Here is a 12994-nt window from a genome sequence, read left to right on the forward strand (position 1 = left end):
CCACCCCACGGAGCAGAAACCTCATATTTCATTGCTCAGTTTATTCTGCATATACAAGAGTTGGCAGCCTGCGCTGTGAGCTCAGCATAACCAATACTGGAGGCCTGAAAATCGGTGCTCTTTTTATTAACCCCAAAATAAGCTACAAAAACAAGTCAGTTGTTTGAGACACCTCAATACCTAACAAACCTAACAGTTCACACACCCTATCCTCCTCCAACGGCACGTGCCGTGCACACACAACGGGTGGACTCAGTAATTTCTTTAACTACTTTTCCCAACACATTCTGCTCATTAGCGATAGACACGCTCACGTTTTCTGGCTTAATATGCTCTCCAAGAAACTCGTTTGGATCAGGGGCCTGCTGGTTCATACCACTCTCCAGTCTGAGTTTTTGTACAAATCTCAAAATGAAGAATCTGAACATGTACCAAAGGAAAGGAATTTATAATACGAATCTGTATTTCACCACCAGCGTGACCCCACTAAATATCAGCGGTATTTTGCAAACAGTACCTAGAGCAAGCTGGGTCCCAACCCAGCAATATTCAATGCTAACATGACAAGAAAGAGGACCAAACAAGACTGCATCTGCTCAACACCCCGAAATGGCTGGACACTGCTTACTTTGAACTCACAATAAGAAAAAAAAGAGGGGAAAAAATTCCTAAGAACATCAGAGCAATTTACAGTTTCCATCCGCATTTTGATACTCATCTCATCTAAAAACACTTAAAGCCAAAAATGACTTATGAGGTTCTCGGAGCAAAGGCCATCTCCAGCCTGCAGCACAGCATGGCTACGCCTGCTTTGGAGTCTTTGGATACAGCTACAAAAACAGTATTTTTATTTTTATTTTTATATATATATATATATATATATATATATATATATATATAAAAATAAAACTTCTGAAGCATTTTAAGATGCCAAAAAGAGAAGAGAACATAATGAAAGACTGAATTTAGTAAGGACACTGAAGCTGGACATTTCTGTTCTTGAAAAGAGGCCCGCAAACACTACCAATCACGAGACGGTTACATAACTAAAGTGACTGTCAGAGCCCAAATAATTAACACCGGTGAACTGAAAGCAATACTGCAGCAATACAGCATTAATATATGGTTATAAAGTTAAAAGAAACGCATAGCAATAGTGGACCGAAATTGTTCTGTTATTCTAGTGCACAGCATGCACACTAATTTAGATACACATTCAGCCTGTAATTGGCGACCTATAAATAAGAGGAGAAAAGTTGTGCATTTAGACCTGTATTTAGGGCAAGATTGCAAATCCTTCGGAATGCATGGATAGAAGAGCTCTTCCATGCAGACGGTAGCTGATAAGCTGCAATGTCTCCTTGTATTTTTAAAATCTGCCCTAGGGGAGGTACCCCAGATACCTGTCTAGTTCCAGGTGAGTTGATATGATCCAAAGAACTGGCAAATAGAGGTTCCTGCTACAACCAAATCTTGCTGCTAAATACAGGAATAAGGTATATTTATTTGCCTTTCAGACCTTAACTCCAATTGTTTTTACCTACGGAACAAGTCATCATCATTTGGCTTGGATGGCTTAGTTCATTATCGGTATACAATTAACAGACCGGCCGTTTGCACTAGATATGTAGCAAACCTGTATCGTGCAAATGAAATACGGAAAAACCTCCACGCCTAAAAGTTAATCAGGCCGGAGGAAATCTTGCCATTGAAGGCAAAGGGAAAAGATAAAGATTTGACATCAAGAACGATACAAGAATTCCTGACCTTTGTACAGGAAAAACAAAAGGAAATCTTGTGATATGGCAATAATAGAGTAATCAGCCCAGTAATTAAGTGAATTAAGACCCTGAAGGACACACTTGTTTAGAATAGAGGAAACCGGAATAAAGATACCAACCACATTTACTTTTTTCCCTCCTAAACAAAAAAAATAGAAAACATTTAAACTTTCAACTTAAACATCAGAATCAAAAGAAATTCCAGTTTTTAGGTGGCCTGGGCTGCTGGCAAGGAAGAAGGGAGCCCGGTGACCTGCAAGCAAAGGAGGTTTACGGACACGGCAGCAGGAGAGGAGGTGAGACACGAGACTGACAACGCGCAGGACGGCACGCCAGCACAGACACCCCGGCCCGAGCCACGGACAGGGCCTGAAGCTTTTATGCTCTAAGTGGTATTAATATGGAGAGGCTGAACACACRAGCCCCTCAGCCAAATTTTTCACTTGCAGCACTAGTATTTTAATCTATGGCTTGGGCCATAAGGGAGCGGCTACCCAGCAGATAAGCCAGGTGAGCTTGTCAGAACAAAAACACCACTGGGCTTTACAAGATGCAATTTCACTAAGCACAAAAATAGCAGTTCCCTCCCTGAATAGCAAGGGAAATATTTGCATTTTCTTTCGACACYGGCTTGCAGCTCAGAATTTCAACTTGTGGGTGTCGCTTCACAGAAACAGCAGCTTTTGCAGGAAGAGCTTTCATGGAAGCTTCACATTTCAATGCAAATGTTCTTAATCCTCAGCCTTAAGAGTGTAATTAAGGCACTAATTCCACAAGGTACTTAAGCACCTGAGCAGTCCTGACACAGTTAATGGAGCTCAAGTATTTAAAGCTACCCCACTAGACATGACAACCTCTAACAACTTGGTCTCCAGTTCTTCAAAGTCTTTGGTGGTGGACGCCACAGATGTGCAGTTTACTCCTTGCATTGATCCTTATGTGACATTAAGGCCCCAAAACGGATCAACAGCCCCTGCAATGACACATCCATAGATACTGCAAATGGCAAAGATCTCCTCCTGAGTCAGTAGTGAAAGACAGAGCTGCGTTATGGCTTTTTTTATAGAAGAGGCAAGATGATGGTTGTCCAGTGCCATAATTAGATACAAAATATTCATTAATTCATCAGCTAACTAATTCACTCAGGGGAAAAAAAAATGCAAAGTGATAGCTTATGCATTTCCTTTTTCTAAGGAAATCTAAAATAAAATGCTTGTTTTATTCAGTTCTCAAGGTTTCTTTTGAAGGAAGTTTAATCTCTTTCTAAAAGAGCTGAGGAAGGAACACAGAGCAGCCACCTCATTTTACGATATTGATGCAGGAACCTCTTAGCACAGAATTCATTACAAATTCAGCATTGGAGCCACTTACTGGAGAGCAGACAGCTGAAAGTGGAGGATTAAGCAATGTCAGAAGCTGGGTCTGAGGCTAATTCTCAGTAGCATAGCTCCTTTTTTTGCCCCTGAACACTTAACAGGTCATTTTTCTCACCGACACTTACAAGCCAGAAGAGCAGCCAACTCAAACATCGCCATGCTGCACCTTGACACTAGACATTTCTGCTCAAAGCATGGAAGCAGATAAGGGCTGGTGACCTCAAATTCACAGCTGCACCTCCTGGATCCTATGGATATCAAGAACGTAACAGCGCAGTGACCCTCCAGACCATCACAGGCCATTTAAGCCCAGCATGGAATAACTCAACATTCCCAAACAGCCCAGCCTGCGCTTTGTCAAGGGTTTGGATTCCTTCACATAAGGGAACAGCCCTCCCACCAAGGGCTGCATAAGGCATCCAGCCTTCCCACTAAAAACAGGTTTTACTAAAAAAGAAAGAAGAAAATATATATATGTATTTAGGTATAAAGGAACTTGGCTTGCAGCCTTCCAGATGTTAAGTGACATTGACCTCAAAACCATTTGAGACAAAGCTTGACGCAAACCTGTAAGATTTCCATGAATTTGACTATTTTCTGCTCGTCCAGACAGACCGCCACGTGCTCTGCATCAAACTAGGAGCTGCTGGGAGCGCACTGGAGGCTGGGTGCTTTATTTTGGGCTCGAGAGCATGCACGGCAGTGCTGGGAGCCAGATCAGCCTCAGCACGAGGCAGGCGGGACCCCCAGGTCCCGGCACAGGGAATCCCGGCTGCATTATTCCAGAGGTGCTGCCGTTTTTATGCTGTGCAGGCAGAAACTCGGGGTACAAAGCCGAAGTGACACCATGGAGCTAATCACAGTAGTGCATAGGAAACCTTCCTGTTGCAAAATGCACTAAGCTCCTGAAGCCGAGCCAAGACAGTTCCCAATATTTTAGTGTTGGGCCTAAGCAAAACATCTCCATTTTTTCCACTGAGAAACTCTACAAACAAACAGATCCCCTTTTATCTGGTACTTGCATTTAGCAGTTTTCACATCACCACCTCGCTCCTTCCTGGGAAGGGAACAGTTGCATCGCATACAGCTTTCAAAGAGTTGCATTTTTATTTTACCAACCTGAYAGCACCTCAGAGGCGGAAAGCGTTTGTCACCGTCCTATTTTTTTTCCTCTCACCACTGCAGTTTCTAGAGGAATATTTTACAAGGCCAGTGATCCCCCTTCCAGCGCTTCCCTTGGGAGACCACATCCCAGACTAATCACTCTCACTCTCAGGAAGTTTCTTCCCCAACAGACTCGTGGCAGTTTGGTAAATGATCGTGATAAAGTCCTGCTTCATCTCGATCAGTCTCTCAGCACAGACAAGTGGATTTTATCAAGGGGATGAAAAGGAAACAGGAAAAAAAAAGAAGAAAAAAGGCATCATAAGCTGGGGGAAGAGGATAAGGAATCATTCCCAAAGCTAAACCCGTCCAGGAGCGAGTCGGACAGCGTGGGCTTAGAATAAAGCAAAGCTGTCGCATATCCCTTTAGCCCTTGTTAAACAGTTAACTGTAGTATTGTGTGTTGCCTTTCACGCAAAGRGACTTGCAATAGTTTATTATCAGGAGAGAGAAATCAGTTCAGCCCCTTCTGGACCCGAAGGTTAACAGACRGGAGGGCTCACACCAGCAAAAGGCCAAGAAACAGCCGGACCGGTTTTTGCAGCCCCGGGTCGGGCGCCGAGCAGACTGTCCGGAGCACGGCGCGGCCCTCGGAGCCGGGGAGCCGCTCTCCGCTGCGGCTGGGAAGCAGGACGAGCTTTGCCAAGTGAATCATTTCTTCCTCGTCCCGCCCTTCTGGCAAAGCCGGCRGCACCTTCCACTTCCAGCAAAGGGCATTGGCGGCACTCGGCTGGGAAAGGGCAGCGACCCTTCGCTTCCGAGCTGCCGGTTCTGCTGCTCRCTTTGCTCGGCGAGGCTGGCGCAGCGGCGTCCCGCGGCCCCGCGCGAGGCCAGCTCGGCCTCTGCCGCAGCTCCCGTCTGTCTGCCGACACGAACGGGTCCCCCCCGGCRCCCGGCTCCCCGGACAGGCACACCTACAGCTGGCAAGGCCAGGGGGCAAAATCCTTCGCTCGTCTGCTGCGGCTGCRTTGCACCGAGCTGCACGCACAGGAGCAGCCTCCTCCTCAGTCGCCCGCATAAATACTAGCAAAGTCAACAGAATAACGTACATAAATCTGCCCTTGTTTCCCCTTAACGCAGAGGAAGGGCCAAATCCTTGCTCACAGGGGTGCTTCAGCCAGGTTTTATATTAGCCTGATGAACTCAGAGGCTGCACACTGCATTTAATTCAGAGCAGCTGCATTATCCCGCTCAGGGAACTAATTAAACCTCCAAGAACAGTGCCACGTTTATGTTTAAATCTCACTGTTGCCATTATGACCAGGCAGATCAGTCCCTTTCCGCACATACAAATCACAGGGAAAAAAAATGCCCCTGCAGGTGCATCTTTACCATTTCTTACCAGCAATCACAGGAGTCTGCTTTATGATATTTTATCATACAAACTGGCCTGACCATATAACTCGTAGCAGCTCCCTTTTATACTGCTTCTACGGAAAACTGCTCTGTCCTGTGAACTGGGCCCCTCGTGCCAACGGAGGAGGGTGCAACAGCTGCATATGCACTGGGAGGCAGAATGAGACCCCAAATACCTCTAAACAAAGGCTTTGGAAATTAAAAGGCAAATCAAGCTAAAGCCAGTGAATCAGCAGCTGGTAGCTGGTTCCCTTTATTTCTGACTTTATACCATGCTTTTCAACAGGAGACAAAACATGCTGCGAAAAAAAGGCTGTCACCATCTTACAGCTGGGGAAACTAAGGCAGAGAGGAGACTCACTTGCCCAAAAACACCCAAGCTGGCCGGTGACAGCCAGGGGACCCCAAGCCAAATCGCCCTCTCGCCACAGGATGCTACCGCCAGATTAAAAACAACTCCATGAGATGTTTAAATTACACCAGCAACCAAGGAGACAAAACCATCAGGTTTTGAGAGTTCCATTTTTTAAAGTCAGACCTGCTTGAGTGTCGACAGATGTGAATATTTCACATTCTTTCTCCGATTTCCTCACCTTAACACAGCATGAAGGAAAAGCTGATTTTCCTCTTGCGGCTTGCTAGGCTGACACCGGGGGGAAACGAGGCTTTTTGTTTACAGGCAGGGAAGCAGGTTTGCGGGGTTGTTCCTCTGAGCAGAGGAAGCATGGACGTGCCAAGACCTGACCTCTGTTACCAGTAAAATCGCGCAGCACTGTAAAGCCAAAGGCTCCTTCCTTTTCCACGTTTGCTGCAAACGCTCTGGTATGGAAAGCACAGCAAAAATTAACTGATCCTTTGAAACGAGTCCTCTCGGCTCCAGAATCTTTCCCTAACCGTTGTGGCATAAYTGAGCCAGGTTATTAGGAGCAAAGCCTAAATCTGCATTCGGCACCCTTGAAGCGCCACGGGGAGCGAGAGTCTGAACCGAGGGATGAGCTCTACCTGCGCGCTCGCGCCACAGAGGGATTCCCGCTACCCTTTTAGCCCTCTCTGAATAATTCCACCTTCCCCGAGGGAAGATTTTGCCTCCGAGCCGGGATGGGAGGCAGCTGAGCCTGGTGCAGGCAAGCAGAAGGAGCAGGCGTCCCGCGAGGCAGGGATTGCCCCGAGGTCGCAAGCCCGGCACACGAGCCCAGCGCTCCGCCAGGGTCTTCGCTTCCTCCCGGGGTGCAAAGAGTGCTTCATCCGGGCTTATCTCGCGGGCAGCGCCGCTGCTCGGCCAGCGGGGAATCATCCCCGAAGAACGCTGCAGCGCCGAGGTTCAGCAGGACGCTTAAGCTCGCCCGGGCGCTTCGCTAGGGCCAACTTTCTGAGCATGAAGTATTTAACTATCCACAAGCCTCCCTGTGCTGTAACAGACTGACTTCTAACAAGCCTCAGGTACAAATACACACAGAGAGAAACAGGAGCTATTAAATACACAAAACAAAGCCTCATTGCGCTGTTCTTCCCATTCCCATGGACCCAGGATACTGCTTCTGCCCCAGCAGCAGGGACCCAGAAACAAAAACCTTTTTGTGATGCTGGGATAGTCTGCAGGGAAAGAACTGGGAAGAGGAGGTCAACATGGAGACACGAAGAGTGCTGTTATCAGCTTGCCCCAATTTGGGGGATGTAAAGCTGCTCTTTGGCTTGTCTTCAAGAAATCAAGCCCTGTGTCTGAGTGGTTTAAAAAAAACAAACAAACAAAAACACTTTGGAAAGTCCCTCACTTCTTGCAGTTCTGCTTCTCCCCCACTCCAAATAAGGCTCTTTTGTCATTTAATACCTTAAAAACTTCTTACACCTCRGCATTTGCCTGCTCATGAGATGTGAGTTAATAAAAGTAATGAAAACCACCCCTAGGAGCCCCTCCGAAGGCCAACTTGTTACAGGGGAGCTCCTGCTGCTTGGATTCATTCCTGGCACTAAAGCTCTCAAGCAAGGTCAGCCTTACCTCATCCCACTCCGAAGCAAAGGACGGGGACTTCTCCAGTCTCTTCTTCCCAGTGCTGCAGTTGGAGAGCGATTCGCTCCGGCTCCCCATGGCATCGTCCTCCGTCGGAGAGCAGGTCAGAAGATCGGAGTCCGATTTGGACAAGCTGCGGCTGAGTTTGAGCTCGGCTTTGGGCTTGCTGCCCGGGTGGGCTCGGCCCACAGCGCCACCTCTGTCCCCCTCGTCCTCGGCACCGCCGGGGTGCTGCAGCACGTGGGGTGTGACTAGAGTTTCAGGATCCGCCCGGTTGGCGTGCGCGTGCTGGACGGTTGCGTAGACCACTTGCGGGTTTTGGTCGGGAGAGCTGGTCCGTACGGATGTGGGGGCAGGCGAGTCGGCGTCCTCCAGCTGCATAGCAGGTGGGTGGCTCGTACCTTCGGCGCCTCCTTTCTCGGCGGAAGGAACGAGCCTGAAAGGGTCCTCGCTTATTTCGCAGATGGGGGAAGAACCGTGAAGCAACCCAGAAAACTGCTCGGGAACCTGGCCGTCCTGGCCGTCTGCAGAGTCTTGACTGCGGCTGCCACTGCTCCTCCTGTGGTCTTCGAGGGGAGGAAAACAGGAAAAAATTTTAAAACATGGAAGCAGCAGCAAAATTCCAGCTCTCCCCCTGCCCTCCCTCAGCGAGGGAGGGAGAGATAAAGCGAGAACAGTTCCGTATTGTTCCGAGCGCTCAACTTGTACCCAAAGTCACRGCATTTATGAAATTCCAAACACTGGCCTGATTTATGCAATCTGGCAGCTCTCCTTGTTGTTTTATTCCTGTTAACACTAACTATCAGGCCTTGCTATATAAGGCTAAGAGAAGTGCTAACTATATCCTGCAGAGAGAGCAAGTGAGGTAGGAGCAGCACAGACAGAGGCTCCTGGAACATCTGATACATTTCCATAAAGGCCAAAGTGTTATTTAGAGCAGCGCTCCCTGCTTTTGGCACCAGCTGCAGGGTGGGAAAACTTCTGGCCTGCAATCAACCTGCAAGTTCCAAAATCCTCTCCCCCCAAAAAAACACAGCTTTCCTCCCCAGTGGTTTCAGAGCTTAACCTCTCCTCCTTCCTCAGGGGAGAGGAATAAACAGTTTATGCAATAAAAAAATCTCGATCACAAAGCCTCTCCCCTAGAAGCTCAGCACTGAACGCAGAACGGTCTGATCTATTAACGCAGCAAGCCGCACACAGTACCAACTGTTCCAGAAATATGACACTTACACCGCTACAACCGCACTAACGTCTTTAATATCAGGTACCAGGGCCCYGGATAAATCATGAATAATTGACTGATCCCAATTGCCAAGCATGTGCACAGACAGATGTATACTCACCCTAGGCACGCTACGTGCGTGCTTTCTGATCATGAAAGTAAAACTCCAAACAGCTGAGAACACAACTTTTGTTTATCAAGGATTCACATACCTGCCCATAATTGCTCGTAAATTTTAACCACTTCATTTAATGCTAGAGAAACACTCTTCAGTCTGAGGACAAACGCACACGCTGCAAAGGAGCAATAAAGCGAAGCACCCTGATAACATGGCCCAGAAACGCAAAGATGATATTCAGACACGAAGAGGAAATTGCTGGGTTTTTTGAGACAGCAGCTTGCAGGAGCTCAGACAAAGGCACCTTCATTTCAGTGAGGCAAAATACACTAACGAATTTTAGTTATCTTTAACTAAAAGCAGCTTATTGGCAAGAGAAGCGAGATGAACTCATTCGTCCCAGGCATCCTTTCTCGCACGAGGTTTCACCAGGTCATTCTCAAACACCAGCACACATGTGTTTTTGCAGTATGTCCTCACACCAGAAACGAGGCAGGACAGGGCTCCAAATTAGTCATTTATCTTTGCAAGCCAGTTTGGATCCTCGGCTCTTACGGGCCCTGCGTTGCCGTGGGCGTAAGCTGGTCCCTCGCAGACATTTGTTTACTCCACAGAAATGCAGAGAGCAGCTTGCTCAGTTGGCAGCCTCGCCGGAACGGAGGTTAACAGAGGGCAGCGCGCTGACGGACCCAGCTTCGCGGTGGTATCAAGTGATCCTAGATCTTATTTCATTCTGTAGCTCACAGGTTAAAAGATTCCAGGACAGTGAGGTAGTTGGGAGTTTTTTCCGTCTTGTAGGAGCACATGTACCGCTAGTTCTGTAATTAAAGTTGCTGGGCAGGGAGGTGCAGCCTCTACAGGCAGAAGGTCTCACTTGGAAAGCTCACCTGCATCATCCCTAACGCTGGCTGGGGAGCGCCAGCAGCAGCACCTTATCGTTCGATCTCAGGACCAGACTATGTTCAGCTCCTTTGCATAAAGATCCGAACGTATAACGCCGGAGAGAAACCTTAGAACAGCTCAGACGCGCTGCATTCGCAGGACAGATCAGTACTAATGAGAAGTGCTCCAGGGCCAGGAAGAGGGACACCACATTAAACTGAAGGGGGACAGCTTTGGCAGCTTCAGCCTCCTTTCTTCTCAGCCGCTTTCTTTCCTTAAAGAGCATTTCTTCCATGCCCCAGATTAACATTTAATGACATTTCTGCTGAAGGCAGAAAGGCGGCTGGTAAAAGTTTACGCCGCGAGCTGGAACGCTTGGGCCCAGACAGAACAAAGTGCTCCAAATCCAGCTCCAGGGACTTACAAAAGGGCTCCTGTTGCGCAGAAATCAGTCACCCATTCATCCTCTTGAGCCAATGGAGAAAGACTCGGAAGCACAAGGGAGAAGGAACAGCTGAAGCAAGGGTAACAACACTCGCACAGAAGATGTGAGCACGAGATGTGGGGACCATCCTGAAGGAGATGTTTCAGAGCACGTAACRCAGGCTGTCCTGAAAACTGCAGACAGGAGAACGTATGTAGGAGGCAAAGAGCAATCTCGCTCCTTTACCATCGAGGCGCACAGGGCAGGAATGCAGAGGGTTCGGGTGCTTATTATCTCTCTACCTGTGAGAGCATCCTCTGGTTACACCTCTTCATTCAGAAAATGAGGCATCCTTAACATACATTCTCCTGTAGGGACTTGTGCTCAACTTCTGTAGCTACTGCTACACCCAAGCACAGATATCTGACTGTGCTTAACTTTTAAGCCAATTCCTGCTGCAGGTTTCGTCTACAGGAGGGATTGCTTTCAACATCTAACAGGATGAGGAGCACATTTCCAGGTACAGACTGTCTGCTTCCCATCCCAGGGCAGATTCAAGTCAGAGCTCCCCAGCCAGCAGTTTGATGATTCCAGATACCAAACACTTCCCCAAAATTGTAACACTAAGCCTCAATTATGGTGCCTTGGGCAAGTTTGTCTCCCTATATACCACCAGTAGGATTTTGTTTCATGCCCCTGGATTATGAGAATCAAGCTGTTATTGCAGCTGCTTTCTGCTGAAGTTCCCCAACCTTAGAACTACTGAGGCATACACTGGCCTCAATCTTTACCATAAGAGACTTCCCAYGCTACATGATGCCAAAATTTGTGAAAAGATGAGCGCGCCAATCTATGTCCAGTGGCATAGGAGGCCAGAAAAGAGAGGGACGCTAGCCCACAGTGTTACTTGAGAGGTGCAAAAATAACCTTCAACTGCAGTAAAACAGAAGCACAATGGCTCATTTACAGTGAGGTACTGTGTGCCAAATTCAGAAATTTGCAGCGTACACATGTTTTAGTCTCATCACCTCATTTGTTTTGGACAGAGTTTATCCATCAAAAGCTACCTGAACTTGCAATCACTTGTACTCCCTCCCCTATTTCCCCTTTAAGAAAGGGCAATAAAGCACTGTGCTATTGCAAAGAGATATCACCACTACTGTTACTCTGCACAGAAGCTTCTCAATACATCATGAGAGCACAGCTGCAGGCTTGGATTAAAAGGACCTGTTCTCCAACCATGGTAAAACCTAAGAGAAGGGATGTAGGCTGTGGTTCTACATTATTATTCCTCTGATGGCAAATCAAGAGGTTTCTAACCACAGCACCCTTTGGTTGTACCCATGTCTGCCCATAGATTGCCTCTAGTGATATCCATCCCATGTTTCCATGGACATACGCTGACTCCATGGAAAGATCTGTTTTCCTAATCTCTCTAAAGCATGTGTTGTGTTTTATTATTGGGTCATTTCAGAGATCTGGTTCAGAGCACAGTCATACAACTGGCTGAATCAGGACAACCACAGACAAAAACTCTAGCAGGAGGAAGGGCAAGGTAGGAAATTCAAACTGGACTTGCTATCAAAGCAGCACGACAGAACCACAACAAATGTTAGTTTTTAATATGCATCAGAAGGAACCAAGTCAATCCTACCTGAGGCTGGTTACTGCTGACAGCATTTGTGGATGACTCTCCTGAGGAGTAAGACAGACATCACAACTCAGAAGTATTTTCCCCATTCATCCTCCATCCGGTCTTTCTCTAAATGCAGCAGGAGTTGCACAGTCTCCTCCCAACCAGTCCGCACACAGTTCGCCACTCTTGGCCTGTTTACAAGTTGTGTTACAAGGTCTGAAAGCCCTGACTTCACGCTCGAGATCGCACGTAGCTTCCTTACCAAAGGAGATGGAAAAGAATTTGGCTCAAACCACATCTGATACTCTGCCCAAAACATTAGGCCAACTTTTCCTAGTGCTACAGCATGTGACAGCAAACTGCCGCAACATACACAAAAGGCAACCAAAGCCAGGCGGATAATACCACATTCATCCAGTCACTGGATACAAGACAAGTTGCAGCAAGACGAACAAAGGCAGCTATCACATATGAAAGGCACCATTAAAAACGGCGTGCCTGAAATTCTGCCTTTCAGCTGCCCTGCTAAATCCTTCTCAGCAGCCCCTAAGAATCACAGTCCATCCCTCCTCACCGAAGGCTCCTCCAGAACTCAAACAACATCTCAAATCCAAGCCTCTCTGTCTGAGGGTCAAGGAGCAATTCAAAGCCATGCCACAGCCTACTCCCTGTCTGGGATTAGGCTGCTGCCTTCGATGCACCAGGACTCTTCTGATCCAGAGGTAGAAACTTTCTTCAACACCCCAGTTAAGTCTCAAGTCCCTGACAGAGCCCAAACTTTAACCTTTGCCAAAATGACCACAGTATTCCCCAAATGTGTCTCCCCGTCTTTCATCAACATATAGTAGCGTTTCAGACTAAGGTACTTCTGCTCCCCATGACCTTCTGGCATCTGATTCCAGCTACCACCAACCCTGAAATTTCAAAGCTGACCCACACTTCCAAAGCAGCTGAGAAACATCTTGTGGAAAGGGAGAGAAGCAACCTGTGATACTGCAAGGGAAAGAAAGGCCAAACGATGCTAAAC

At 47.5% G+C, this 12994-nt stretch overlaps 1 protein-coding gene across 5 annotated transcripts in view; it reads right to left on the bottom strand.

The window, feature by feature from the left end:
- The window catches only part of ANKS1A (ankyrin repeat and sterile alpha motif domain containing 1A), a 94498-nt gene that overhangs the window by 45240 nt on the left and 36264 nt on the right, over window positions 1-12994 (bottom strand). For 3 of the 5 annotated variants that reach the window (XM_026056667.1, XM_026056668.1, XM_026056669.1), the window contains one exon: window positions 7674-8251. In XM_026056667.1, the coding sequence (XP_025912452.1) occupies window positions 7674-8251 (578 nt within the window). Of the gene's footprint in view, window positions 1-7673; window positions 8252-9119; window positions 9135-12994 lie in introns of those variants that run through there. The other 2 variants (XM_026056671.1, XM_026056672.1) reach the window with 2 other exon arrangements.

This window comes from Apteryx rowi, unplaced genomic scaffold, assembly GCF_003343035.1.
Source record: "Apteryx rowi isolate R43461 unplaced genomic scaffold, aptRow1 scaffold_132, whole genome shotgun sequence".
In the NCBI taxonomy this organism is placed as follows: domain Eukaryota; kingdom Metazoa; phylum Chordata; class Aves; order Apterygiformes; family Apterygidae; genus Apteryx; species Apteryx rowi.